Raw genomic sequence first — 26,086 nt, 5'->3', positions numbered from 1 at the left:
TGTGGCGACAACGGGAATTTCACAGTAACTTCATTGCAGTGTTAATGCAAGCCTTGCTTCTAAGTAAATTAATTTTACTTTTTTTTTAAGCGATCAGGTTATGAATGAATATTGTGATTATTAATGATGCCTGTAATTACTATGGCTGATATTTGATTACTGTGGCTCGTTACAGCACTCTTGGGATTTCACTGGCTCAAATCAAGCTTGAACGTCAGTCCCTCAACATTTCCTGTATAAAAGTCAACCCCATGATTTTTGGCCTAAAACATTGGTCTCAAAATTCAGCTTTTATGAGTATGTATGGTGTATTAACTACACCTTCATTTATTTGATTAATTACAGTTGTAAAAATTGAGTTATCTTCTAGGTGCTGAGCAAGAGAAGCACAAGATACAATCACAGCCAAATATGTCTGCTTACCTCCGACCTAATACAGCTCCAGTAACTACACCTGAACCTTCAAGTACCAAATTTCCTCCAATAAATAGTGCCACATCCACAGAAACGGGTCGAACAGTACACCTCACTCCAGAAACTAGGTGTGTAACAAGCCTCTGTGCTTCATTTTTGTGTGTCTTGTCTTTTAATGGACCCGTTGATGGTAGGAACATGAGTTTAGCAATAGGAATTGAGGAGAGAAAGTACTCAGTTACATTAAATTGCAAAACAGCAGCAAGAATCTCGAAGCTTCAATCCTTCAGTCAGCCCAATATCCTGTTAGAACTTTTCTATTTCCGCACCTGTGACTTCTTGGGTGGGAGAACTGGTTTTGTGAAGGGAGGTGGGGTCCAGAGACTAAGAACTCTCTAGGTCAGGATCGAAATATAAAATGCTGTCTCTTGCCTGCTGCCTGATTGAAAAGAATACAGTAAGAAGTCTCACAACACCAGGTTAAAGTCCAACAGGTTTATTTGGTAGCAAATACCATAAGCTTTCGGAGCACTGCTCCTTCGTCAGATGGAGTGGAAATGCCCACATTTCCACTCCATCTGACGAAGGAGCAGCGCTCCAAAAGCTTATGGTATTTTCTACCAAATAAACCTGTTGGACTTTAACCTGGTGTTGTGAGACTTCTTACTGTGTTCACCCCAGTCCAACGCCGGCATCTCCACATCATGGCTACGATTGAAAAGAACACAGCAGCGGTTCAAGAAGGCCATCACCACCTTCTCAAAAGCAGCTAGGGCGAGGCAACAAATGCATTTTTAAAAATCCATTAGATTAGATTGATCTGATTTCAGTTGTTTGTTTTTTCAAATTAGGTCACAGATCTTTGGTCGAAATGTAGGTGAATGCAATCTGGATTGGTGTGTAATGTTTTTGTTAATTTTCATTGCAGCTCAAAACTTGTACCAAAAAGAGGAAGTGTGGGCAGTTACGATGTAAAGAGAAGCAGTGGTGGGGCGGCTCATGAGAAGTGCAGGAGCATTTCAACGCCCAACTCGGATCACCGCTATTATAACGGGTGTTCTACGCTTTGGAACCATTCACAGGAGGATAGCGATTTGGATGAAAATTCTCCACATTCTGCAAATGAGTCTAATCTGAAATGACTCGTGCAGGAACTGACTCCAGATTCTGGACGTGTATCTCGGGTTCTCGGAATGTAGTATTCTATTTAAATAATGCACTTGCATTTAGACATGTCATGGTGACATTTGAACTGGAGATCGCTTTAAGCAGCACTTTGTATGTTGAGTGGAAACTATTGAGAGTTGGGTAGGAAACCTGTTTGACTTTTAGTTTTCCGTAGGGGCACTGTTTACGTCTAAGTGGGTTGAAAGAATCTCATTATTAAATAAATGGGTTTTTGGTGTTCTCTCTTTCACTACTGATTTTATTTAAGGACTAGGTGCAAACTTATTTTTTAAAGATTTTTAATTTTTAAATGTTTTGATGATTTTTGAATCTGTTTATGTAGGATATATGAACCACTGGAGCAGCTGAAAAAATGTTTTTGTTTAAAACTTTGGCAATGCTCAAATGTCTTGCACGTGTCAAATTATTACTACCAGCAACAGTTGCTCGACTTAAATTAAGTCCTTGTGAAGTGTTCTGATTTTAATTTGATTTTTTTTTTAAAAGCTAGGTGCTGCTTTAAATGTAACACATGTTTGTTTTGTCTCTGAAAGAAGGGATGTTAATAAAATGTGTGTTCACATGAGATCTGCCATAGAACTTTTTATTCAAGGATTTGAAACTGTGAAGTTCTTGTTTGAATTCAACCATTGCTTGAAAAGTTTACTGGCTCAGTACGTAGAATCATAGAATCCTATAATGCAGAAGGAGGCCATTCGGCCCATAAAGTCTGCACCGACCACAATCCCACCCAGGCCCTATCCCCACAACCCCATGCATGTACCCTAACTAGTCCCCCGGACACTAAGGGGCAATTTAACCTGGCCAATCCACCTAACCCGCACGTCTTGGACTGTGGGAGGAAACAGGAGCACCCGGAGGAAACCCACGCAGACACGGAGAACGTGCAAACTCCACACAGACCAAAGCCAGGAATCGAACCCGGGTCCCTGGTCCTGTGAGGCAGCAGTGCTAGCCACCATGCCGCCCCAATTTGTGAGGATAAGTGGAAAAGTGAATCGTGTGGAGGACGGAGAAGATCTGCAGAGAGATTTGGACAGGTTGAGTGAGTGGGCGAGGATATGGCAAATGGAGTATAACGTTGATAAATGCGAGGTTATACACTTTGGAGGAAATAATAACAAATGGGATTACTATCTCAATGGAAACAAATTAAAACATGCTACCGTGCAAAGGGACCTGGGGGTCCTTGTGCATGAGACACAAAAGCCCAGTCTGCAGGTACAACAGGTGATCAAGAAGGCAAATGGGATGTTGGCCTATATCGCGAGGGGGATAGAATATAAAAGCAGGGATGTCTTGATGCACCTGTACAGGGCATTGGTGAGGCCGCAGCTGGAATACTGTGTGCAGTATTGGTCCCCTTATATGAGGAAGGATATATTGGCATTGGAGGGAGTGCAGAGAAGGTTCACCAGGTTGATACCGGAGATGAGGGGTTTGGATTATGAGGAGAGGCTGAGGAGATTGGGTTTGTACTCGTTGGAGTTTAGAAGGATGAGGGGGGATCTTATGGAGACTTATAAGATAATGCGGGGGCTGGATAGGGTGGAGGCGGAGAGATTCTTTCCACTTAGTAAGGAAGTTAAAACTAGAGGACACAGCCTCAAAATAAAGGGGGGTCGGTTTAAGACAGAGTTGAGGAGGAACTTCTTCTCCCAGAGGGTGGTGAATCTCTGGAATTCTCTGCCCACTGAGGTGGTGGAGGCTACCTCGCTGAATATGTTTAAAGCGCGGATGGATGGATTCCTGATCGGTAAGGGAATTAAGGGTTATGGGGATCAGGCGGGTAAGTGGTACTGATCCACGTCAGATCAGCCATGATCTTATTGAATGGCGGGGCAGGCTCGAGGGGCTAGATGGCCTACTCCTGCTCCTATTTCTTATGTTCTTATAAGTACGCATTTGTGCTTGGAACTTTATGCCAAATCAGAATTATTGCAGCACATGTTTGCACTTCATGTTTGCGCTTCACCTAGTGCCATTTTGCTGCCTTCTCATAACCCTGTCCATTGTTTGCTTTCAAACAATAATATTCCCTCTTGAAAGCCTCGTTTCAACTTGCCTCCACCACAGGCAGTGCATTCCATACCCTAACCACTCGCTGAGTCAAAATGTTTTATCTCATAGCTTTTGCTTCTTTTGCTAATATTACGTTCAGGATAGTTTTTTTTTCTTATTCTTTTGCTGTCTGTAAGCAGATTAAGACCATAAGACACAGGAGCAGAGTTAGGCCACTCGGCCCATCGAGTCTGCTCTGCCATTCAATCATGGCTGATATTTTTCTCATCCCCATTCTCCTGCCTTTTCCCCATAACCCCTGATCCCCTTACTAATCAAGAACCTATCTATCTCTGTCTTAAAGACACTCAATGACCCGGCCTCCACAGCTTCCTGCGGCAAAGAGTTTCACAGATTCACCACTCTGGCTGAAGAAATTCCTCCTCATTTCTGTTCTAAAGGATTGTTTAACCTTTTTAAAGATGCTTTGTTTTAAAAATAATCTGCAGCTTTTATTCCAAAAACCTTTGTTTGAATGGTTAATTTTTAGTGACTTATAGCAAACACTCTCAGCAATAAATTGGAAGTTTAGTTTCTTCTTGCATGGGGATGCTGGGTGCTCTCGCTTACCCAAATCCTGTCAGGAAAAGGGTGGGGGTGTGGTTTCCCTGACACAGATTTTCCAGAAGTGCAGAATTCCTTTAAAGATGATAGTGATAGAATGAGATGACATCGATGTTCAAGGACTTTGCTAGGCAAGTAATGGCCAGTGGCTTCCAGTTAAACAGGCTGGGAGGGCGGTGGGTGTCTGGAATTTGCTGTTCGGTTTGGTGGTGGAGACAGAAATCCTCACTTATTTAAAAAAAGTATCTATCTGACTCTCTACACCTGAAGTGCTGTAACCTGAAAGGCTATGGACCAGTTCTAGAAGGTGGGATTAGAATGGATGGCTTCTTTTTTTCAGCCGACGCAGACACAAGGGGCTGATTGGGGCGGCATGGTGGCACAGTGGTTAGCACTGCTGCCTCACAGCACCTGGGACCCGGGTTCGATCCTCGGCTTGGGTCACTGTCTGTGGAGTTTGCACATTTTCCCCGTGTCTGCGTGGATTTCCTCCGGGTGCTCCGGTTTCCTCCCACAGTCCAAAGATGTGCAGGTTAGGTTAATTGGCCATGCTAAATTGGCCCTTATTGTCAGGGGGATTAGGAGGGTAAATATATGGAGCTATGGGAATAGAACCTGGGTGGGATTGTTGTTGGTGCAGGCTTGATAAGCCAAATGGCCTCTTTCTGCACTGGAGATTCTCTGAATGGCCTCTCTCTGTGCTGTAGCTTTTCTATGGTTTATCTCTCTCCACTTTTTTGAACATGATTGTCACATTTGCAGTTCCCTGGCAGCACTCCCACACCCAAGCTGGATTGAAAGTGTTTCTATTTCTATCTTGGCTTCTCTCAGTAACTGAGGGTGCATCCCATCTGGACTGGATAACTTGTTAACTGAGCAAAATAGATCTATTTAGCACTTCTTTTTCCTATCTATTTTTACCCTATCTAATATCTTTATTTCCCTGCCAACCTACAATATTAACGGGGTCCTCGTTTTTTGTGAAGACCGATTGCAAAGCCAATACCTCAGTCAAACCTTCTGCCTCCATTAGGGACGAGAGCAGGAATCTTCTAATCACCCACACCATTTCTTTAGAAACATAGAAAGTAGGAGTCGGCCATTTGACCCTTCGAGCTCGCTCCACCATTCATTTTGATCATGGCTGAAAAATGTCCTGATGTTGTGGGGAAATTTTAAAGGTGGCCAATTGTGTCTTAAGCTAAGACAATTCAAAACTCGCAAGGCAAATACCTCAGCAAAGATGTAACAACGTTTATTTAACAAATAAGACATAGAACAAACAACAAACGTACAGCCGACCGGAGACTTTCAAAGGGTTAAATGGCTCTGGGAATAGAGCGACAGAACCTCTCCGAAAGATCTGAAGTACAGAGTCAAATACAGATCAATTATAGCTTTTTCTAATCAATAATTCCATCTTTCATTAGCTTAAAATCAATTTCATTTAAGTGATTTAACAATACAAATCTCTCGAGTACCTCAGCCAACCATATGATACTTAACAACATGGTGGTATCTTATTCGTCCAACTTAGTCCGGACGCATCTATTTGGCTCTGACTATTTTCCCATTGTCTGGTAACAGCAAACGCTACCATCAGGTCAAAGTGGATGTTCCCACTGGCTCACTGCCAAGTTAAATAGACATGTTTTCCTGCATCCAGGGGCATATCTCTCCTTGTGTCTGGGCAGTGAAAGCACCTATTCATTATTGTTGCAATATATGTTTCCTGAAAGGAATCCTCCCGATAAGACTGCTGACTAACTGGTTCCCAGACCTCTGGCTTTAAACTCATGACATTTACCACCATGCCTTTCGGTAACTTTGCTTGGCTAAAGTGAACATTTAAACTACATTTAAAATATCATCAGCATATATGTTTTGAAATCATAACTACTTGTTTTGATTGTCTTACTGCATTCACTTGTGTAAAGGGTTTGTGTTGGCTTGTCCTAAGAATCATTTAACTCCTTACTGATTTCGTGTGATCCGAAAGACTGCATTCTGCCTAAATTTTATTAGCTGATTAGAAATCCCCTTCCACACCTGCTTTTCCCCCATATCCCTTGATCCCTTAGCCCCAAGAGCTAAATCCAGTTTCTTCCTGAAATCCGACAATGTTTTGGCCTCAACAACTTTCTGTGGTAGTGAATTCCACACATTCACCACCCTCTAGGCGAAGAAATTTCTCTTCCCCTCAGTTCTAAAAGGTTTACCCCCAATCCTCAAACTATGATCCCTCATTCTGGACTCCCCCACCATTTGGAAATTCTTTCTGAATCTACCCTGTCTAATCCTGTTAGAATTTTGTGAGTTTCTATGAAATCCCCTCTCTCACTCCTAAACTCCAGTGAATATATTCCTAACTGACTTAGTCTCTACTCATGTGACAGACCTGCCGTCCCAGGAATCAGCCTAGTAAACCTTTGCTGTGCTGCCTCTATAGCAAGGACATCCTTCCTCATCAACACCCTATACAATTGCAGCAAAACGTCCCTCTCCCTATACTCAAGGCCAAAATACCATCCACCCCTCTCAACTTACACCCATTCAAGTAATTTGTCTTCCTATTATTATCAAAATGCATACCCTCACATTTATCCACATTATACTGCATCTGCCATGCAGATGGCCACACAGTCGGCCTGTCCAAATCATGCTGAAGCATCTCTGCATCCTCTTCACAGCTCACCCTCCCACCCAACTTTGTATCATCTGCAAATTTGGAGAAAATACATTCAGTTCCCTCTTCCAAATCATTAATATATGTGAACAGTTGGGGTTCTAGCACAGAATCCTGTGGAACCTCACTAGTCACTACCAATCAGAAAAAGACCCATTTATGCCAGCTCTTTGCTTCCTATCTGCTAACCTGCTTTCTATCCATCTCAAGGCATTACCTGCAATCCCATGTTCTTTAACTTTACATAGTAGTCTGTTATGTGAGACCTTGTTGAAAGCCTCAATAAACCACATCCACTAGTTCTCCTCAGTCAACTCTACTAGTTACATCCTAAAGAATTCCAATAGATTCGTCAAGCGTGATTTCCCTTTTGTAAATCCATGCTGACTTTGTCTGATTATACCACTGCCTTCCAAATGCTGAAATCGTTGGTAATGGACTCCAGCAACTTCCCCAGTACCGGCGTTAGGCTCACAGGTCTATAGTTCCCTTTTTTTCTCCCTACCTCCCTTTTTGAATAGCGGGCTTACATGAGCTACCCTCCAATCTGTGGGAACTATTCCAGAGTCCAAAGAATTTTGGACAATAACCATCAATGGATCTACTATTTCCAGGGCCACCTCCTTAAGTACTCTGGGATGAAGATTATCAGGACCTGGAGATTTATCCACATTCAATCCGAACAACTTCCCCCAAACCATTTCTCTATTAATGCTGAGTTCCTTCAGCTCCCCACTAAAACTTGTTTCTCTCAGCACTTCTGGTAGGTTATTGAAAAAATAGAGTTACTGTTAATGCTTATAAAAGACTTTTGGGTTCCTGTTGAATTAGTTTTTGTAGCTGCCTTGTCCTTTTTTAAAAAATCTACTTTCAATCTCCCCTGTACTTGCCTAATGCTGCCTGGTTTTCCACACCAATATTTGTCACAGTCTTCCTTTTCCCTGTTTTATTTTGACACCTCTTTCCATGGTCAGCCAGGAACTCGAGTTTTGCGTCCTCTCTCTTTTCTATGAATGGCAATATGCTGGGTTTACAATCCGATGGCTGCCATAAATATTTCCCATTGCTTGTTTACTATATTCCTGGCCAATCTTTCTTACCAGTCCAGCTGTGCCAAATGCTTGCTGAAATCACTGCATTATATTTAGTGCTAATTATTTACTCGTGAGCGGGGGCAGCTTCCTGCTTGGAAGCTGGAACCAAATACAGGCTGTTATAATAATCAATATTAAATTGCATTTGTGTAGCCTAGCCAATGATGCTCACATCCTGTAAATGAATTTAACAATACCCACCACAGCCAACAAATCCAGTCATTATGGGGATTAGAATTCCCCCTTGGTATTCCAAGCGAGACCTGATCTAGATCTTGGAAAAGAGGGAAAATCTTACCTTAGATTCATTTATCATACGGATGCACCCCAACACCCTATTTGCTGTAACTTTCACTTTGCAGAGAATGACAGCACAGTAAGAATGTTATTGAACCATAATCCAGGGGACAGGGATAATACTCCAGCATTGTCAATTGAAATCACACCACGACAGCTACTGGAATTTAAATTCAATTCATAAATGCATCTTGAATTAAAAGTGATACCAGTGATAATAATCATGAAATTACTGGTTAATCATAATAATCTATTGGGTTCACTCATATTCTTCAGGGAAGGAAATCTGCCGGCCTTACCTGATCTGGCCTATCCAGATGCACAGCAATGTGGTTGACTCTTAATTACCCCTCTGAAATGGCCTAGCAAGCTACTTCGTTGTATTCTGTACCTGTCCAGATTGCTGCAGAAGAATGTCCAAATCTCTTCCTTTCTCCACTATCTTCCATTCTTTTCCCGAAGAGTTTATGAATGTTGAGCATTTGCCACATGCGCAACACTGCACTTACCCAATTAAACAGCACTTGCCAGTCCATGAGCCCAAGCTCCCAACACAATCAGATCTGCCTTCCATACTGAGATCTGATGGGGTGGCACAGTGGTTAGCATTGCTGCCTCAGGGACCCGGGTTTGAGTCTCGGCTTAGGTCACTGTGTGAAGTCTGCACGTTCTCCCGTGCCTGCATGGGTTTCCTCCGAGTGCTCCAGTTTTCTCCCACAGTCCGAAAAATGTGCTGGTTAGGTGCATTGCTAAATTCTGTACCCGAACAGGCGCCGGAGTGTGGCGATTAGGGGATTTTCACAGTAACTTCATTGCAGTGTTAATGTAAACCTACTTGTGACGTTAATAAATAAATTTTAAAGCTGAAGCAATCCAGCACTGTCTGCAGTCCTCTCACATTTTATCATCTACAAATATACAGATCGTGGCCGAACACCAACATCCAGATCAATAATAAAATTGCAAAGAGCAACAATCTGGACATCAGCCCCTGTTGGAACATGACTGATGACTTGTCCAGACAGATACAAATCCATTTACAACTTGTATTTTGCCTGTTCCTTTCCTCATTATATGTTGGTAAAAGACTTTTAGGAATGCATATTTACTCTGTGAAATACTTGATTCATTTTGTGGACATATACTGAGGATTTTATTAATTGTCAGACATTGTGGGCAGAATTTTCCTGTCCCGCTGACCACGGGAATTGTAGCGGGCGGGAGCAGACCGTGCAAAGCTCTGTTGACCTCGGATGGGAATTTCCAGCCTTGAGGCGAGCATAGCCAGAAAATCCCGCCCATAATGTGTAACATCATGATATATATTTTGTCCTTACGTGCTGGTGTTTAAAATTCTCATCCTTATTTTCATCTCTATGGCCCAACCACTCAGGATCTTGGCAGTTCTGAAATTTTGGCATCGAGCATCCAAACTTTAGTTCCTCCACCATTGGTGGACATGTCTTCGACTACTTAAGCCCTATTTCTCTGGAATTCCCTTCCCTAAACCTCTCTGTCTCTGCATCTGTCTGTCTCTGTGTCTGTCTATCTCTGTCTCTTTCCCTGTCTCTCTCTCACTCCTTAAAACGCTCATATCTCTTTACGTGGCTCAGTGTCAAATTTTATTTGGTAATGACTTCTATGAAGCAGCTTGGGCTGTTTTATGATGTTAAATGTGCCATTTAATGCAAATTGTTATTGTTATTAATTTCAATGAGGACATTAATACAAAAGAAATTGAAAGAACTAGGAATGGCCACAGAGCAATATTCCTGATATTGATATTATTCCTGATATTAAGAGTAATCAGTCAGTTTTCTTATAGATAAAAGCAGATTACTGTGGATGCTGGAATCTGAAACCAAAAGAGGAAACGCTGGAAAATCTCAGCGGGTCTGGCAGCATCTGTAAGGAGAGGAAAGAGCTGATGTTTCGAGTCCAGATGACCCTTTGTCATCTTTTAATGTTCTTATACAATCAGTTACTGTCACTATCAAAGCAAAAAATAAAGACCTGCATCTTTCACAATCACTCTGTCTCTCAAAGCACTTTACAACCAATAAAGTACTTTAGAAATGTAGTCACTGTTGTTTAAAAATGGCAGCCAATTTCTGCACAGCTCGCTCCCACAAACAGCAATATGAAACGACCAGAACACCTGCTTTTCTTTTGTGATTGTTGAGAGTAAAATATTGATTGGGATATCAGGGATAGCTCCCCTGCTCCTCCTCAAAATAGTGCTGAGGCATCTTTTATATCCGCCTGATAGAATGCAGGAGGCCTTGGTTAGCTGCTCTGACAGTATCAGTGTAGATTTTTGTGCTGAAGTCCTTGAGTGGATGAAAACGCATACAAGTAAATAACTGAAATACATTGTTAATTCCACTTCTCAAGAATTAAAGATTTAATTAGACTATATTAATATATCCTGAATAACAAACTGTTCAATTACTTTCAAATATTAATATTACAAGAATCTGTAATGAGTTCCACCTTGACAACTGTTACAGTAGAGGGATTGCTATCATTGATGAACGGTGACCAATATCATTCTCCATGTGGAAAGGGTTTATACTTCAGCACAGCGACACAAACAGTCCGTGTGGGAATCCACAGGATGACTCATATCCACAGATTTCTTGCGGGAACTGAACATAACAGCTGCATCCACAGCGCGATCTGTTAATAGATTAAAACATGCTTGAGTTCTAGTGGAACTAGTTGAAAGGAAACTACTTGCTTCCATGTGTGTATGTAACCTATAGTATATTAAAAGTCTGTAGCTCTTGACTTCTCATTGCTTCCATGGAGGCCGTTCGACCCATCATAACCATGCTGACTCTTTCAAGAGCTGTCCAATAATCACTCTGGAAAGAGGGCAGCGAAGATTCACTAGAACATTGGCAGGGATGAATACCTCGATTGAACTTGCCTCCACCACACTTCCAGGCAGAGCATTGCAGACCCAAACCACTTGTTGCGTGAGAAAGTTTTTCCTCACATCACATTTGCTGTCAGGGCAATGACATTAAAGTTGTGACGGATGGATGGACAGACAGACAGATAGAGGGAAAATGTTGATCTGTGCACTTGGTCAAATCCTAATCATGGTTGAAACAATAGAATTTCACTGTATACATTATTGAGTAGAACAAAGAACAGTATAGCACAGGAACGGGCCCTTCAGCCCACCAAGCCTGTGTCAATCATGTTGTCCTACCTAGACCAACCGCCTGTATCCCGAATGACTTAATGGGTGGAATTTTATGAGATTTTAAAAAAGTGTCTGGCTAGCGTGAAAACGTGAGAGTTCCTGATCCATTTTTGGGATGAGTTTTCACACCCAATCAAATGCACTCAGTCTTTGAACCTATGGGCCAGACTGTCTCTAGCCGTGAGAGGCAGTGGATGTGGCCTAATTCGCCAGACAGCCGGTAGCTCAGATCAGAGCCATAAACTGCGCATGCACAGGAAAAGCGGGAAAAAAAAACAGCTCTATTGACAGAACCCGCACGGGCCAGATACAGCCTCCCTCTCCCCCCCCCGCCCCCCCACGGACATCAGAGACCCTCCCAATATTGCTGACCCCCTTCGCCCCCACTCCCCCACCTCCCTCCACCTGCCTGAACCCCTATGCAAAAGGCCCCCTCATCCCCGCCCTTTGCCCCGATGACTGCCTGACATGACCCACTCTCTCCCCTGCCCCCGATCATCACAGAGGCACAAATTCCAGCACACCAGCTCCCCCCCATCCCCTCCCCCCTCCACCTGCAAGTGCTGACTTGGCTTCCTGTGGTGAACCATTGTTGGTTCCCACCAGGTAGTACTGAGCCAGGGTCTGGCCAGTACTACGAGTCTGTATATATGTTGCTGTTGGGGTTAGGGTTGGGTTGTTCTACTTGTTACTGTTGGGGTTAGGGTTGGGCTGTTCTACCTGTATTATAGTTATTATGGTACATCCCAGTCGGGCTCCGCCTCCTGGGAGAGGTATAAAGGTCACTGCTCTGTCTGGGACCCCTCAGTCTGGGATCGTGTACTATACATGGTAGCTTCATTGTAATAGTAAATAAAAGCCTTTATTTCCTTGAGCATCACAAGCCTCGTGAGTAATATCGCGCATCAATTTTATTGACTGTTAATTAAACTCTCGTCGTTAAAAAAAAGGAAAATGATACAGAGAGTATGGAGCAAATGTTAAAACCCAAACGTCTTACGCTGGATCCACGTGCGGCGGGCGCCTCCAACACATTCGACCACTGGTTGAAATGTTTTCAGGACTACCTTGCAGCCTCCGCAGCGGTCACCACAGACGACGACAGACTCCGGGTCCTCCACACGAGGGTAAGCGACGCCGTATATCTAGCGATCCGTGCGGCCACCGACTACAAAGGGGTCCTCGAGCTTCTTAAGAAGCGTTACATTAAACCGCCAAACGAGATGCATGCTCGATATCTTTTAGCCACTCGACAACGGCAGCCCGGCGAAACAACGGAACAGTACGCGTGCGAGCTCCTACAGCTAGCCAGGGGCTGTAACTGCAAAGCAGTGTCGGCAGACCAGAACATGAAGGACCTCGCTCGAGATGCATTTGTGGCGGGAATCGGATCATCTTATATCCGACTCAGACTGTTGGAGCAAGGTAATCTTGATCTCACTAAGTCGATAGAACTAGCGGATACGTTGGAGACGGCCTCCAAAAGCCTAGCGTTGTATCCCGAAGACCACGTGGAGACAGCGTGGCAGGAGCAGTCGCAGATCCCACCTCGTCCCTCGGGTCCGAAAAGCTGTGTGATGGCATGCCCACACTCGGGCCTGACGACGGCAGCAGCTCCAGGCGGCCCACGGTGTTACTTCTGTGGGGGAGTGAAGCACACTCGGCAGCGATGCCCCGCTAAAGCGGTGCTGTGCTCCGCATGCGGCAAGAAGGGGCATTATTCGAAGGTATGTCGATCCAAACTTACTTCCAGGAACAGCAGTGCGGCCTGCGACTCCCCGGAGCCGGGTTCCTCGTCGTCGGCATCGTCGAGGGTTTCGTCCACGTGCGAGGCCAGGATGTCGCCATTACAGGCGACGGAGTCGCAAGAGACGCGCGACCACCGAGTCGCTGATTTTGGCGCCATCACCCACATGCGACCTATGGGAGCAGCCATTTTGGTCGGCACCGACCGCGAACGACCAGCAGGGGTCATCTTCATCCATCTCAGCTGCCTGCAGTGGCGCTCACGAACCAACGGTGGCGTCGATCATCCTGAACCAGGCCAAGCCTCACAGACTCGACAAGTCTATGATGGACATACAGGTAAACAAACGCTTGATTTATTGTCTGTTTGACAGCGGGAGCACGGAGAGTTTTATTCACCCAGACGCTGTGAAGCGGTGTGGCCTCCAGATCCAACCTGTCAAGCAGACGATTTCGATGGCATCAAGGTCCCGGTCTGTCACCGTGCTAGGGAGTTGCGTGGTAAATTTAACGGTGCAGGGCACGGTTTACGAGAGCTTCAAGCTCCTGGTGTTACCGCACCTTTGCGCGCCAATACTCCTCGGACTAAATTTCGTGGTCCACTTGAAGAGTGTAACCCTACAGTACGGTGGGCCACTCCCTCCGCTTTCAGTGGGAGAACAGCAGCCTCCAAATTGCCCAACGCGCCCCGCCTGTAGCCTCTCGACGCTGAAGATTACCACACCCTCCCTGTTCCAGAATCTTGTGCCAGGCTGCAAGCCCATCGCGACTAAGAGTAGGTGTTACAGCGCTGAGGATCGGATCTTCATTCGATCTGAGGTTCAGCAGCTCCTCAAGGAAGGGATCATACAATCTAGCACTAGTCCATGGAGAGCGCAGGTCGTGGTGGTCAAGAGTGGGAACAAACCCCGGATGGTCATTGACTATAGTCAGACCATTAATAGATACACGCAGCTGGATGCGTATCCCCTCCCGTGCATATCTGACATGGTCAACCAGATTGCGCAGTACCAGGTGTTCTCCACCATCGACCTAAAGTCTGCCTACCACCAGCTCCCCATTCGCCCAGAGGACCGACAATACACGGCTTTTGAGGCGGATGGGCGCTTGTATCATTTTCTAAGGGTCCCTTTTGGTGTCACCAATGGGGTCTCGGTCTTCCAGCGTGCTATGGCCCGAATGGTGGACCATAATGGACTGCGGGCTACCTTCCCATACCTGGATAACGTCACCATCTGCGGCCATGACCAGCAGGACCACAATACCAATCTCCTTAAGTTCCTACGCACTGCATCTCGCCTGAATCTGACCTACAACAGGGAGAAGTGTGTATTTCGCACGCGCCGCTTAGCCATCCTCGGATACGTGGTGGAAAACGGGGTCATTGGCCCTGATCCAGACCGTATGCATCCCCTCCTCGAACTTCCCCTGCCCACTAGCGCGAAAGCACTGAGAAGATGCTTAGGCTTCTTCTCTTACTACGCACAGTGGGTTCCCAATTACGCGGACAAAGCCCGTCCGCTCATCAATTCTACCTCTTTTCCCCTAGCACCAGAGGCTCGATTGGCCTTTGATAAACTAAAAGCCGACATCGCGAAAGCCACGATGCATGCTGTTGATTAGTCCATCCCCTTTCAGGTGGAGAGCGATGCATCTGATTTCGCCCTGGCCGCCACTCTTAACCAGGCAGGCAGGCCCGTCGCCTTTTTTTCTCGCACCCTCCAAGGCCCCGAAATTTGACATTCAGCGGTGGAAAAGGAGGCCCAGGCCATTGTGGAGGCCGTCAGGCATTGGCACCATTACTTGGCGGGAAAACGGTTCACCCTGACCACGGACCAGTGGTCCGTGGCGTTCATGTTCAATAACACGTTACGGGGCAAGATCAAGAACGACAAGATCTTGAGGTGGAGAATCGAACTCTCCACCTATAATTACGACTTCATGTATCGTCCAGGGAAACTCAATGAGCCCTCGGATGCCCTGTCGCGTGGAACATGCGCCAGTATACAGGACGACCGTTTGCAGGCTTTCCACAATGACCTCTGCCATCCAGGGGTCACTCGGCTCTACCACTTCGTAAAAGCCCGCAATCTACCCTACTCGGTGGAGGATGTCAGGTCCATAACGAGAAGCTGCCGGGTATGCGCGGAATGCAAACCGCACTTTTACCGACCTGACAGGGCACAACTCGTCAAGGCCACTCGTCCCTTCGAAAGACTGAGTGTGGACTTTAAGGGCCCCCTTCCCTCGACAGATCGGAATGTGTACTTCCTCAACATCATTGATGAGTACTCGAGGTTCCCTTTTGTCATTCCCTGCTCTGATACATCCGCTGCCACGGTTATCAAGGCATTTCGTGATCTTTTCACCCTGTTCGGATACCCCTGCTACATCCACATCGATAGGGGCTCGTCGTTCATGAGCGATGACTTGAGGCAATTCATGCTCTCATACGGGATTGCCTCTAGTAGATCCACGAGCTACAACCCTAGGGGTAACGGACAGGTGGAACGTGAGAATGCTACAGTCTGGAAGGCTGTCTTACTGGCGTTGAAGTCAAAAAGCCTTCCAGTCTCCCGTTGGCAAGAGGTGCTCCCTGATGCGCTCCACTCCATACGCTCACTCCTGTGTACGGCAACCAACGCTACTCCCCATGAGAGGCTGTTTTCATTCCCTCGGAAGTCTTCCTCTGGGACCTCATTACCGTCTTGGTTGACGTACTCAGGACCTGTCCTCCTGCGGCGACATGTTAGGGCCCGCAAGTCCGATCCTTTGGTTGAACAGGTCCATCTCCTCCACGCCAACCCTCAGTATGCCTATGTGGCATACCCTGACGGGCGAGAGGACACGGTCTCGATCCGAGACCTGGCGCCAGCAGGGGACTTGGAAACCCCTGTCGCTCCCAAACCTCCTGTTAGAGATCCCCCAACTATTGTTTCCCCTCCTGACACGGCGCGGGCAGCATCGGGACCATCACTTAACCCTTTTACTCCCGTGTACAGCTTGCCTGAGTCCAGGAGATGGTCGCCACTTCAAGGCGTGTCGGAACTCAACGGATTGTCATCACCTCGGGGTCAACCGGCCCGTGAGACTGTGGAGGAACCGTTGGATATCGCCTTGGGGAGAACGCCACCACGAGTGCCTACTCCGGTGTCATCACCGGTGTTGAGGAGGTCACAACGACGGTGCGGTCCCCCTGACCGTCTGAACTTATAGACTGATGACAAATTATTCTGTGTTTTTTTTGTACCCCGCCGGCCTTTGTCTTCAAAGGAGGGGTGAATGTGGTGAACCATCGTTGGTTCCCACCAGGTAGTACTGAGCCAGGGTCTGGCCAGTACTACGAGTCTGTATATATGTTGCTGTTGGGGTTAGGGTTGGGTTGTTCTACTTGTTACTGTTGGGGTTAGGGTTGGGCTGTTCTACCTGTATTATAGTTATTATGGTACATCCCAGTCGGGCTCCGCCTCCTGGGAGAGGTATAAAGGTCACTGCTCTGTCTGGGACCCCTCAGTCTGGGATCGTGTACTATACATGGTAGCTTCATTGTAATAGTAAATAAAAGCCTTTATTTCCTTGAGCATCACAAGCCTCGTGAGTAATATCGCGCATCACTTCCCCTCCATGGTAACAAGGCAAACTGCAGTAAACCTGCTGGAATGCTCTAACGAATGCTTGACTCACCCAAACTGCCTGCAGCTGATCTGCCCTAACAAGGGACAGCTCCTTAAAAACCCCAAGGACCAGGAAGACAGCTCCTGTTTTTCAGACCTGGCCAGATTACTAGAGGCGGTGGAGGAGACGGGTGACCGTCTCCCTCTCCTCCTGTGAGTGGTAAGGCCCGGTCCCCCTGTGCCCACAATTCTTCCTTCAGTTCCTCCTCCTCAGCTCCAGCAACAACTAAAAGAACAGCTAGATCGATGGGTTGCATCGCAAAAACCATCTCGCCAATCTGAAGGGGGGGTAATGTGGGGAAGGGGAGAGACAGATGGAGTGGTTAAAGAACTCTGCTCACCCCAGCCCAGCGACACACATTTCCCATACCCCCCCACACACCCCTGCAACACACATTCCCCATACCCCCTCCCACAGACCCCCAGCAACACACACTCCCCATACACCCTCCACACACCCCCGCAACACACATTCCCCATACCCCCTCCCACAGACCCCCAGCAACACACACTCCCCATACACCCTCCGCAAACCTCCAGCAACACACACTCCCCATACCCCCTCCCACAGACCCCCAGCAACACACACTCCCCATACACCCTCCACACACCCCCGCAACACACATTCCCCATACACCCTCCACAAACCTCCAGCAACACACACTCCCCATACACCCTCCGCAAACCTCCAGCAACACACATTCCCCATACCCCCTCCCACAGACCCCCAGCAACACACACTCCCCATACCCCCTCCACACAACCCCGCAACACACATTCCCCATACCCCCTCCCACAGACCCCCAGCAACACACACTCCCCATACACCCCCCACACACCCCCGCAACACACATTCCCCATACCCCCTCCCACAGACCCCCAGCAACACACACTCCCCATACACCCTCCACACACCCCCGCAACACACATTCCCCATACCCCCTCCCACAGACCCCCAGCAACACACACTCCCCATACACCCTCCACACACCCCCGCAACACACATTCCCCATACCCCCTCCCACAGACCCCCAGCAACACACACTCCCCATACACCCCCCACACACCCCCGCAACACACATTCCCCATACCCCTCCACAGACCCCCAGCAACACACATTCCCCATACCCCCTCCCACAGACCCCCAGCAACACACACACCCCATACACCCCCCACACACCCCCAGCAACACAGACTCCTCATACCCTTCCCACAGATCCCAGAATGGCATTTCTCACCCCCCACCCCCCCACTACAAACACACACCTAGAACTTATGCAGTAGTGGCCACATTCGTGCTGCTTAACAAGTCAGCACTGCCACTTCAGAGAGTTTCCAGCCCATCCCCCACCAGCAACAGTGCTTGCTGCTGCCTGCACCAGGACCCAGAGTCTGCGCTCTGAGCCAGATCCGTGCTGAGAGTCCGAAGTCAGAACCCGTGACCAACAGCCCCCACCCCACCCCCCCCGCCCCCCCCCCCCACACACACACTCACAGGCCCACCCGACCTGAAATGCAACATGGCCGCCATGAAACAACCCCCTTTGAGCAGCACAAAGCAGTTTGAAATCAGAGATTTACCTCCTCGCTCACCTCACTGCTCAAGCGCCTGAATGCAACTTTAATACATGAGGTGTTTTCCTGACTGATCCGTCTGCAGCGAACGAGGTCGTTAAGATAGGTGAGCTGGGACGATTGGGAGTGAAGCTCACTAATTACATTGTGATGAATGCAAAAACATGCAAGTTGATGTTTCGCCCGTTTTGGACGGGCTCCCGATCGTGCCACATTTTATTGGTAAAATGGGAATGGCTGCGAAATCGGGCACCATTCCCGCTAGTCACATCACACCCGATTTTACGACATATTCTCGCCGCAAAACAGGTGTGATGAAGTCGTAATATTCCGCCCAATGTCTCTTGTTCCTGTCACAATAAATTTGCTTTTACTGTTTTTCTCTTGGTTAAAGTACAAACATTACGCCGACAGACTTACTGGCTGGTACACAGTGGAAATCGACAATACGTGAGAGTGTTTCAATTGGTGAACATCCTTCCAGACAATGTTGAACTGGTTCGACTGAGTAACATTTGGATTCCAGTCCTTCAAAGTTGACAGTTTTTCCGAGTTCCACGAAATTTCGTCTAACTTTGCAATCTGAAATTCAGCAAAGTACAGTTTGTTATTGTAGGAGCAAATGCAGATAAGGTAAAATGTAACAGCTGGTTTTTAAATAACCCCTTTAACATGCTAAAGCATCCTGAGTCACTTCACAAGAGCATTCAAATCAAAATGTGACACACCTGAGCCATTTAAAAAGATATTAGGGCAGATGACTAAAATCTTAGCTAAAGAGGTAACATTTGAGGAATGCCTTGAAAGAGGAGGGCACAGTAAGAAGTCTCACAACACCAGGTTAAAGTTTAACAGATTTATTTGGAATCATGAGCTTTCGGAATGCTGCTCCTTCATCAGGTGAGTGGACATGATGAAGGAGCAGTGCTCTGAAAGCTCGTGATACCAAATAAACCTGTTGGACTTTAACCTGTTGTTATGAGACTTCTTACAATGGTTGGAATAGAAGGCATTCCAACCATTCTTCACATTCCAATCTGTAATTATCTTGCAATTGTGTCTTTGCCTATATAAGCCATGTTTGTGAACTATCCTCCACTAACCTGATGAAGGAGCAGCGCTCCAAAAGCTCGTGATTCCAAATAAACCTATTGGATTTTAACCTGGTGTTGTGAGACTTCTTCCTGTGCCCATCCCAGTCCAACGCCGGCATCTCCACATCATCAAAGCGGAGAATGAGGGAAAGTGTTTAAGGAAGGAATTCTGGAATTTAGGGCCCAGGCAGCTGATGTCATAGCGGCCAAGATAATCGAAACTGGAGGTACTTCTGTGTAACTCTGTATCCAGTGCTCTGTACTGCGCCTCCAGTGGAGGAGCCCCTTCCATAGCTGGTGAAAAAAGGCAATTTTAAAACTCCAAAATTCTTCACCTTGCCACTTGAAGGGAACAAAGTCTGCAAGCAGCTGACCACTAGCAGCACCACAACAGAGGGTTGTAGAGCTGGAAGAGATTAGGATGATTTAAAATGAGTGGAGATTCTCTTACCATCTGTACAGGATTGCCCTGGAGATGTCCACGATTCAAAAAGATCTTCAACATCTCTGGCTTCCTCTTGATTGGGCTTCATCATTTTTTGCTCACCATTATTTAGTCCACAAATACCACATGTCTTACTCATCATCTGATTGAGTACAATCTACGCGCAAAGGGTTAAAAAAAACAATCTACAAACAACAGTCCAAGTTAATATTTGAAGCAATAATTTGTTAATAAGCTTGAGGTACCTGCACTCTGTCTCCATCAAAGAACAGTTGGTCAATATTGATTGAGGGTGCTTCTAATATAATTCCAGTTGCATTCTGTTGAATAGTTACAAGATCTAGGGGACAATGGACATCCATTTGTTCAACTAGACATTTTGAACTTCTGACAATTTCTACAGACCATTTGTTGCTCCTAAATTAATGTTGTAAAAAGAAAATAACTTTTAAGTCCTCTGCTGGCAACTGGTTGTAACTTGGATAGTGTGTGGACTGAACTGTACACTGAGTAACATGTGGAGAGAAAAGTTCTTAGGCTGAAACTGTGTCAATAAAACATGGCTGCATATTCAGACTAAGATTATTTCCATATCAACAACTCCATCATGCTATAGCAGGAGTACAGCAAAGGTTTACCAGGCTGATTCCTGGGATGGCAGGTCTGTCATATGAGGAGAGAGTAAGTCACTTAGGATTATATTCACTGGAGTTTAGAAGAGTGAGGGGGATCTCATAGAAACTTATAAAATTCTAACAGGGTTAGACAGGGTAGATTCAGAAAGAATGTTCCTGCTGAGGTGAGGAGAAACTTCTTCACCCAGAGAATGGTGAATGTATCGAATTCAGTGCCACAAAATGTAGTTGAGGCCAAAACATTATGTGATTTCAACAAGAAGAAATTAGATATAGCTCTTGGGGTGAAAGGGATGAAGGGATATGGGGGGGAAGGGGAATCAGGATATTGAATTCGATGATCAACCATGATCATAATGATGGGGGAGGAGGCTCGAAGGGCCAAATGGCCTATTCCTGCTTCTGTTCCTAAACAAAAGGAATACGTTCAAGTGTTATGTCTTTTTTGAATAACCCAGAGGCTCAAGGAGTCTAAGTTCCTGGTTACTTTCTCCATGGCAGCACGTTGATCAATTAGAGTCAACTTGCCGATCAACCTGCATTATTTTCTCCTTTGGTATAAATTGTTACGATTGTTTGAAATTTGGTATTCTTGTGTTTGTCCTGATGAGTGCAAGCTTCAGCAACATGTTTCCCTCTTCAGTATTATTTAAATTGATGCCATTGTTTTACTAAGCGAAACGAGCTACATACTCGTCATGGGCCAACGCTGCATCATTTCCTTTAGGAAGTCTATGATTTAATCCGTTTGCAAAAGAGTTACTCACTTTGAATAATCTTTCCTTGATTACTTAGCTTGGTTTCAACATCGTTCACCAAGAGTTTTATTCCATCTGGTGTGGGATATGCTTCAATTACGCTGTTAAAGATAACATAGAAATTCTATTAGATATTACAACATGTTGAGCAAGGATAGAGCGATAGAGAAGTGAATGTCGGTTATGTTATTTGATGAGTAAACTAAAGGCCTGGATGAACAATGGCTGTCACATCAAATTGCATGCTGGAAGTTGGAGAATTCAGTTTTGAAAATTGAAAGCTGGTATCAGTGAAAGCCAGCATGAAGCTGGTGGATTGCTGTAGCATTCAAAGTGATTCACTAAAGCCCTTTATGGAGAGAATCCTGACTTCTTATCTGATCTGGGTCTATATGTGACTCGAGTCCCACAACAATGTGGCTGAGCCTTTAACTGGCCGCTGTGATGGTTGTGTAAGCCACTCAGTTGTTTTACTTTCACCAGTCAGGTGAAACGTTAAAGATGATCCAACTAGTGATGAGAAATACATGCTGGTCATTGGGTATACAATCCATATCCCAACAAGGGATTCAAAAAGCAAGGGCCATTCAGCACACCCAGGCTAATCCATGTATGATCTGTACAGAAGGGCCAGGAATAGGTCCATAGCCCATTGAAGCTATCTGCCATTCAATGATATCACAATTAGACCATAAGACATAGGAGCAGAATTAAGGCCATTCGGCCCATCGAGTCTGCTGCGCCATTCAATCATGGTTGATATGATTCTCATCCTCATTCTCTTGCCTTCTCCCCGTGATCCTTGATCCCCTTATTGATCAAGAATCTATGTATCTCTGTCTCAAAGACACTCAATGACCTGGCCTCCACAACCCTCTGTGGCAATGAGTTCCACAGATTCACTACCCTCTGGCTGAAGAAATTCTCCTCATCTCAGTTTTAAAGGAGTGTCTCTTCACTCTCAGGTTATGCCCTCAAAGTCTAGTCTCTCCCCCTAATGGAAACATCCTCTCCATGTCCACTCTATCTAGGCCTCTCAGTATTCTGTCAGTTGCAATTAGATCCCCCCTCATCCTTCTAAACTCCATTGAGTACAGACCCAGACTCCTCAACTACTCTTCATCTGACAAACCCTTCATTCCTGTGATCATTCTTGTGAATTTCCTCTGGACCCCCTCCAAGGCCTGCACATCCTTCCTTAGGTATGGGGCTTCCATCATTTACCAGTCTTTGCACATATTCCTTCATACCTTTGGTTAATAAAAATCTATTGACCTCAGATTTAAAATCAACAATTGATCAATTGCTGTTTGTTGAAGAGAATTCTAATCTTCAATCACTCTTTACGGTGTCGGAATCTTTCTTTATTTCATTCCTGAACTATCTGCCGTAGATTTCTCAACGAGCAGGAATTGTTCCTTTATCTATCTTATTGCTTTCTCTTAATATTTTGAATACTTCTATAAAATTACCCCTCAGGGAATATAACTCTAGGATTTGTGTAATCTCTCCTTGTAATGTAATCCTTGGAATCCACGAATAATTCTAGCAAAATCTATGCCACACACCCTCCAAGGTCAATATATCGTACCTAAGATGTGGTGCCCAGAACGGCTCCAAGTACTCCAGGTGTGATCGAATCAAAGCCTTTGTATTCAATTCCTCTAGATTTAAAAACCAGCCTCTCAGTACTTTTTTACTATTTGCCATTTTAATGATCTGCATACAGAGACTTTAAGGACCAGAACAGAGTCATGAGGACTCCATGGACGATCAAAATCACAAACAATACCTGGGTCTAGAGGTCCCATATCCGTTTAAGACCATAAGACCATAAGACATAGGAGCAGAATTAGGCCACTCGGCCCATCGAGTCTGCTCCGCCATTCAATCATGGCTGATTTTTTTTCTCATTCCCATTCTCCTGCCTTTTCCTCATAACCCCTGACCCCCTTATTAATCAAGAACCTACCTACCTCTGTCTTAAAGACACTCAATGACCTGGCCTCCACAGCCCTTTGCGGCAAAGAGTTCCACAGATTCACCACTATCTATCTGGCTGAAGAAATTAATCCTAATCTCTATTTTAAACCTAGAACATAGAACATAGAACAGTACAGCACAGAACAGGCCCTTCGGCCCACGATGTTGTGCCGAGCTTTATCTGAAACCAAGATCAAGCTATCCCACTCCCTATCATCCTGGTGTGCCCCATGTGCCTATTCAATAACCGCTTAAATGTTCCTAAAGTGTCTGACTCCACTATCACTGCAGGCAGTCCATTCCACACCCCAACCACTCTCTGCGTAAAGAACCTACCTCTGATATCCTTCCTATATCTCCCACCACGAACCCTATAGTTATGCCCCCTTGTAATAGCTCCATCCACCCGAGGAAATAGTCTTTGAACGTTCACTCTATCTATCCCCTTCATCATTTTATAAACCTCTATTAAGTCTCCCCTCCGCTCCAGAGAGAACAGCCCTAGCTCCCTCAACCTTTCCTCATAAGAACTACCCTCCAAACCAGGCAGCATCCTGGTAAATCTCCTCTGCACTCTTTCCAGCACTTCCACATCCTTCTTATAGTGAGGTGACCAGAACTGCACACAATATTCCAAATGTGGTCTCACCAAGGTCCTGTACAGTTGCAGCATAACCCCACGGCTCTTAAACTCCAACCCCGTGTTAATAAAAGCTAACACACTATAGGCCTTCTTCACAGCTCTATCCACTTGAGTGGCAACCTTTAGAGATCTGTGGATATGGACCCCAAGATTTCTCTGTTCCTCCACAGTCTTCAGAACCCTACCTTTGACCCTGTAATCCACATTTAAATTGGTCCTACCAAAATGAATCACCTCACATTTATCAGGGTTAAACTCCATTTGCCATTTTTCAGCCCAGCTTTGCATCCTATCTATGTCTCTTTGCAGCCTACAACAGCCCTCCACCTCATCCACTACTCCACCAATCTTGGTGTCATCAGCAAATTTACTGATCCACCCTTCAGCCCCCTCCTCTAAGTCATTCATAAAAATCACAAAGAGCAGAGGACCAAGCATTGATCCCTGTGGCACTCCGCTAGCAATCGGCCTCCAGTCCGAAAATTTTCCATCCACCACCACCCTCTGTCTTCGATCAGACAGCCAGTTACCTATCCAATCAGCCAACTTTCCCTCTATCCCACACCTCCTCACTTTCATCATAAGCCGACCATGGGGGACCTTATCAAACGCCTTACTAAAATCCATGTCTATGACATCAACTGCCCTACCTTCATCAACACACTTAGTTACCTCCTCAAAAAATTCTATCAAATTTCTGAGGCACGACTTGCCCTTCACGAATCCGTGCTGACTATCCAGGATTAATCCGCATCTTTCTAAATGGTCGTAAATCACATTCCTAAGGAGCTTTTCCATCAATTTACCAACCACCGAAGTAAGACTAACCAGTCTATAATTACCAGGGTCATTTCTATTCCCTTTCTTAAACAGAGGAACAACATTCGCCATTCTCCAGTCCTCTGGCACTATCCCCGTGGACAGCGAGGACCCAAAGATCAAAGCCAAAGGCTCTGCAATCTCATCCCTTGCCTCCCAAAGAATCCTTGATCCGACCCGCCAAGGACTTCACATGTCCCCTCCTAGCTCTCCTAAGCCCCTTTTTCAGCTCATTCCTTGCTAACTTGTAACCCTCAATCGAGCCATCTGAACCTTGTTTCCTCATCCCTACATAAGCTTCCCTCTTCCTTTTCACAAGACATTCCACCTCTTTTGTGAACCATGGTTCCCTCACTCAGCCATTTCCTCCCTGCCTGACAGGGACATACCTATCAAGGGCACCCAGTATTTGTTCCTTGAAAAAGTTCCACTTTTCATTAGTTCCTTTCCCTGACAGTTTCTGTTGCCAATTTATGCCCCCTAATTCTTGCCTAATCGCATCATAATTACCTCTCCCCCAATTGTAAACCTTGCCCTGCCGTACAGCCCTATCCCTCTCCATTGCAATAACAAAATACACCGAATTGTGGTCACTATCTCCAAAGTGCTCTCCCACAACCAAATCTAACACTTGGCCCGGTTCATTTCCCAGTACCAAATTCAATGTGGCCTCACCTCTTGTCGGCCTATCCACATATTGTGTCAGGAAACCCTCCTGCACACACTGCACAAAAACTGCCCCATCCGAACTATTTGACCTACAAAGGTTCCAATCAATATTTGGAAAGTTAAAGTCGCCCATGACAACTACCCTGCGACACCCACACATATCCATAATCTGCTTAGCAATTTCTTCCTCCACATCTCTATTACTATTTGGGGGCCTATAGTAAACTCCTAACAACGTGACCGCTCCTTTCCTATTTCTAACCTCAGCCCATATTACCTCAGTGTGCAGATCCCCCTCGAAGTGCCTTTCCGCAGCCGTTAAACTATCCTTGATTAACAATGCCACTCCTCCACCTCTTTTACCAGCTTCCCTACACTTACTGAAACATCTATACCCAGGAACGTCCAACAACCATTCCTGTCCTTGTTCTACCCACGTCTCCGTAATGGCCACAACATCGTAGTCCCAAGTATCAATCCACGCCCCAAGTTCATCTACCTTGTTCCGGATGCTCCTTGCATTGAAG

At 45.8% G+C, this 26,086-nt stretch overlaps 3 protein-coding genes across 8 annotated transcripts in view; 2 read left to right on the top strand and 1 right to left on the bottom strand.

Moving 5' to 3' along the window:
* ssx2ipa (synovial sarcoma, X breakpoint 2 interacting protein a) overlaps nt 1-2,166 on the top strand; it is a 71,768-nt gene extending 69,602 nt beyond the window's left edge. For 2 of the 4 annotated variants that reach the window (XM_078218998.1, XM_078218997.1), the window contains exons 13-14: nt 371-542; nt 1,343-2,166. In XM_078218998.1, the coding sequence (XP_078075124.1) occupies nt 371-542; nt 1,343-1,556 (386 nt within the window). In that variant the 3' untranslated portion in view covers nt 1,557-2,166. Of the gene's footprint in view, nt 1-175; nt 298-370; nt 543-1,342 lie in introns of all 4 variants that reach the window. The other 2 variants (XR_013498561.1, XM_078218999.1) reach the window with 2 other exon arrangements.
* The window catches only part of LOC144497572 (mucolipin-2-like), a 411,267-nt gene that overhangs the window by 355,115 nt on the left and 30,066 nt on the right, over nt 1-26,086 (top strand). The window lies entirely within an intron of this gene.
* Nucleotides 10,583-26,086, bottom strand: part of LOC144497570 (vitellogenin-like) — a 109,833-nt gene continuing 94,329 nt past the window's right edge. For all 3 annotated transcript variants that reach the window (XM_078219002.1, XM_078219003.1, XM_078219004.1), the window contains 6 exons: nt 21,455-21,546; nt 20,499-20,558; nt 20,298-20,392; nt 20,059-20,209; nt 18,934-19,095; nt 10,583-10,983 (listed from right to left, as the gene is read on the bottom strand). In XM_078219002.1, coding sequence (XP_078075128.1) covers nt 10,874-10,983; nt 18,934-19,095; nt 20,059-20,209; nt 20,298-20,392; nt 20,499-20,558; nt 21,455-21,546 — 670 coding nt within the window. In that variant the 3' untranslated portion in view covers nt 10,583-10,873. The remainder of the gene's footprint in view (nt 10,984-18,933; nt 19,096-20,058; nt 20,210-20,297; nt 20,393-20,498; nt 20,559-21,454; nt 21,547-26,086) is intronic.

This window comes from Mustelus asterias, chromosome 8 (genome assembly GCF_964213995.1).
Source record: "Mustelus asterias chromosome 8, sMusAst1.hap1.1, whole genome shotgun sequence".
In the NCBI taxonomy this organism is placed as follows: domain Eukaryota; kingdom Metazoa; phylum Chordata; class Chondrichthyes; order Carcharhiniformes; family Triakidae; genus Mustelus; species Mustelus asterias.
Note: the sequence above shows the minus strand (reverse complement) of the source record. Positions and strands in the feature narration are given on the sequence as shown.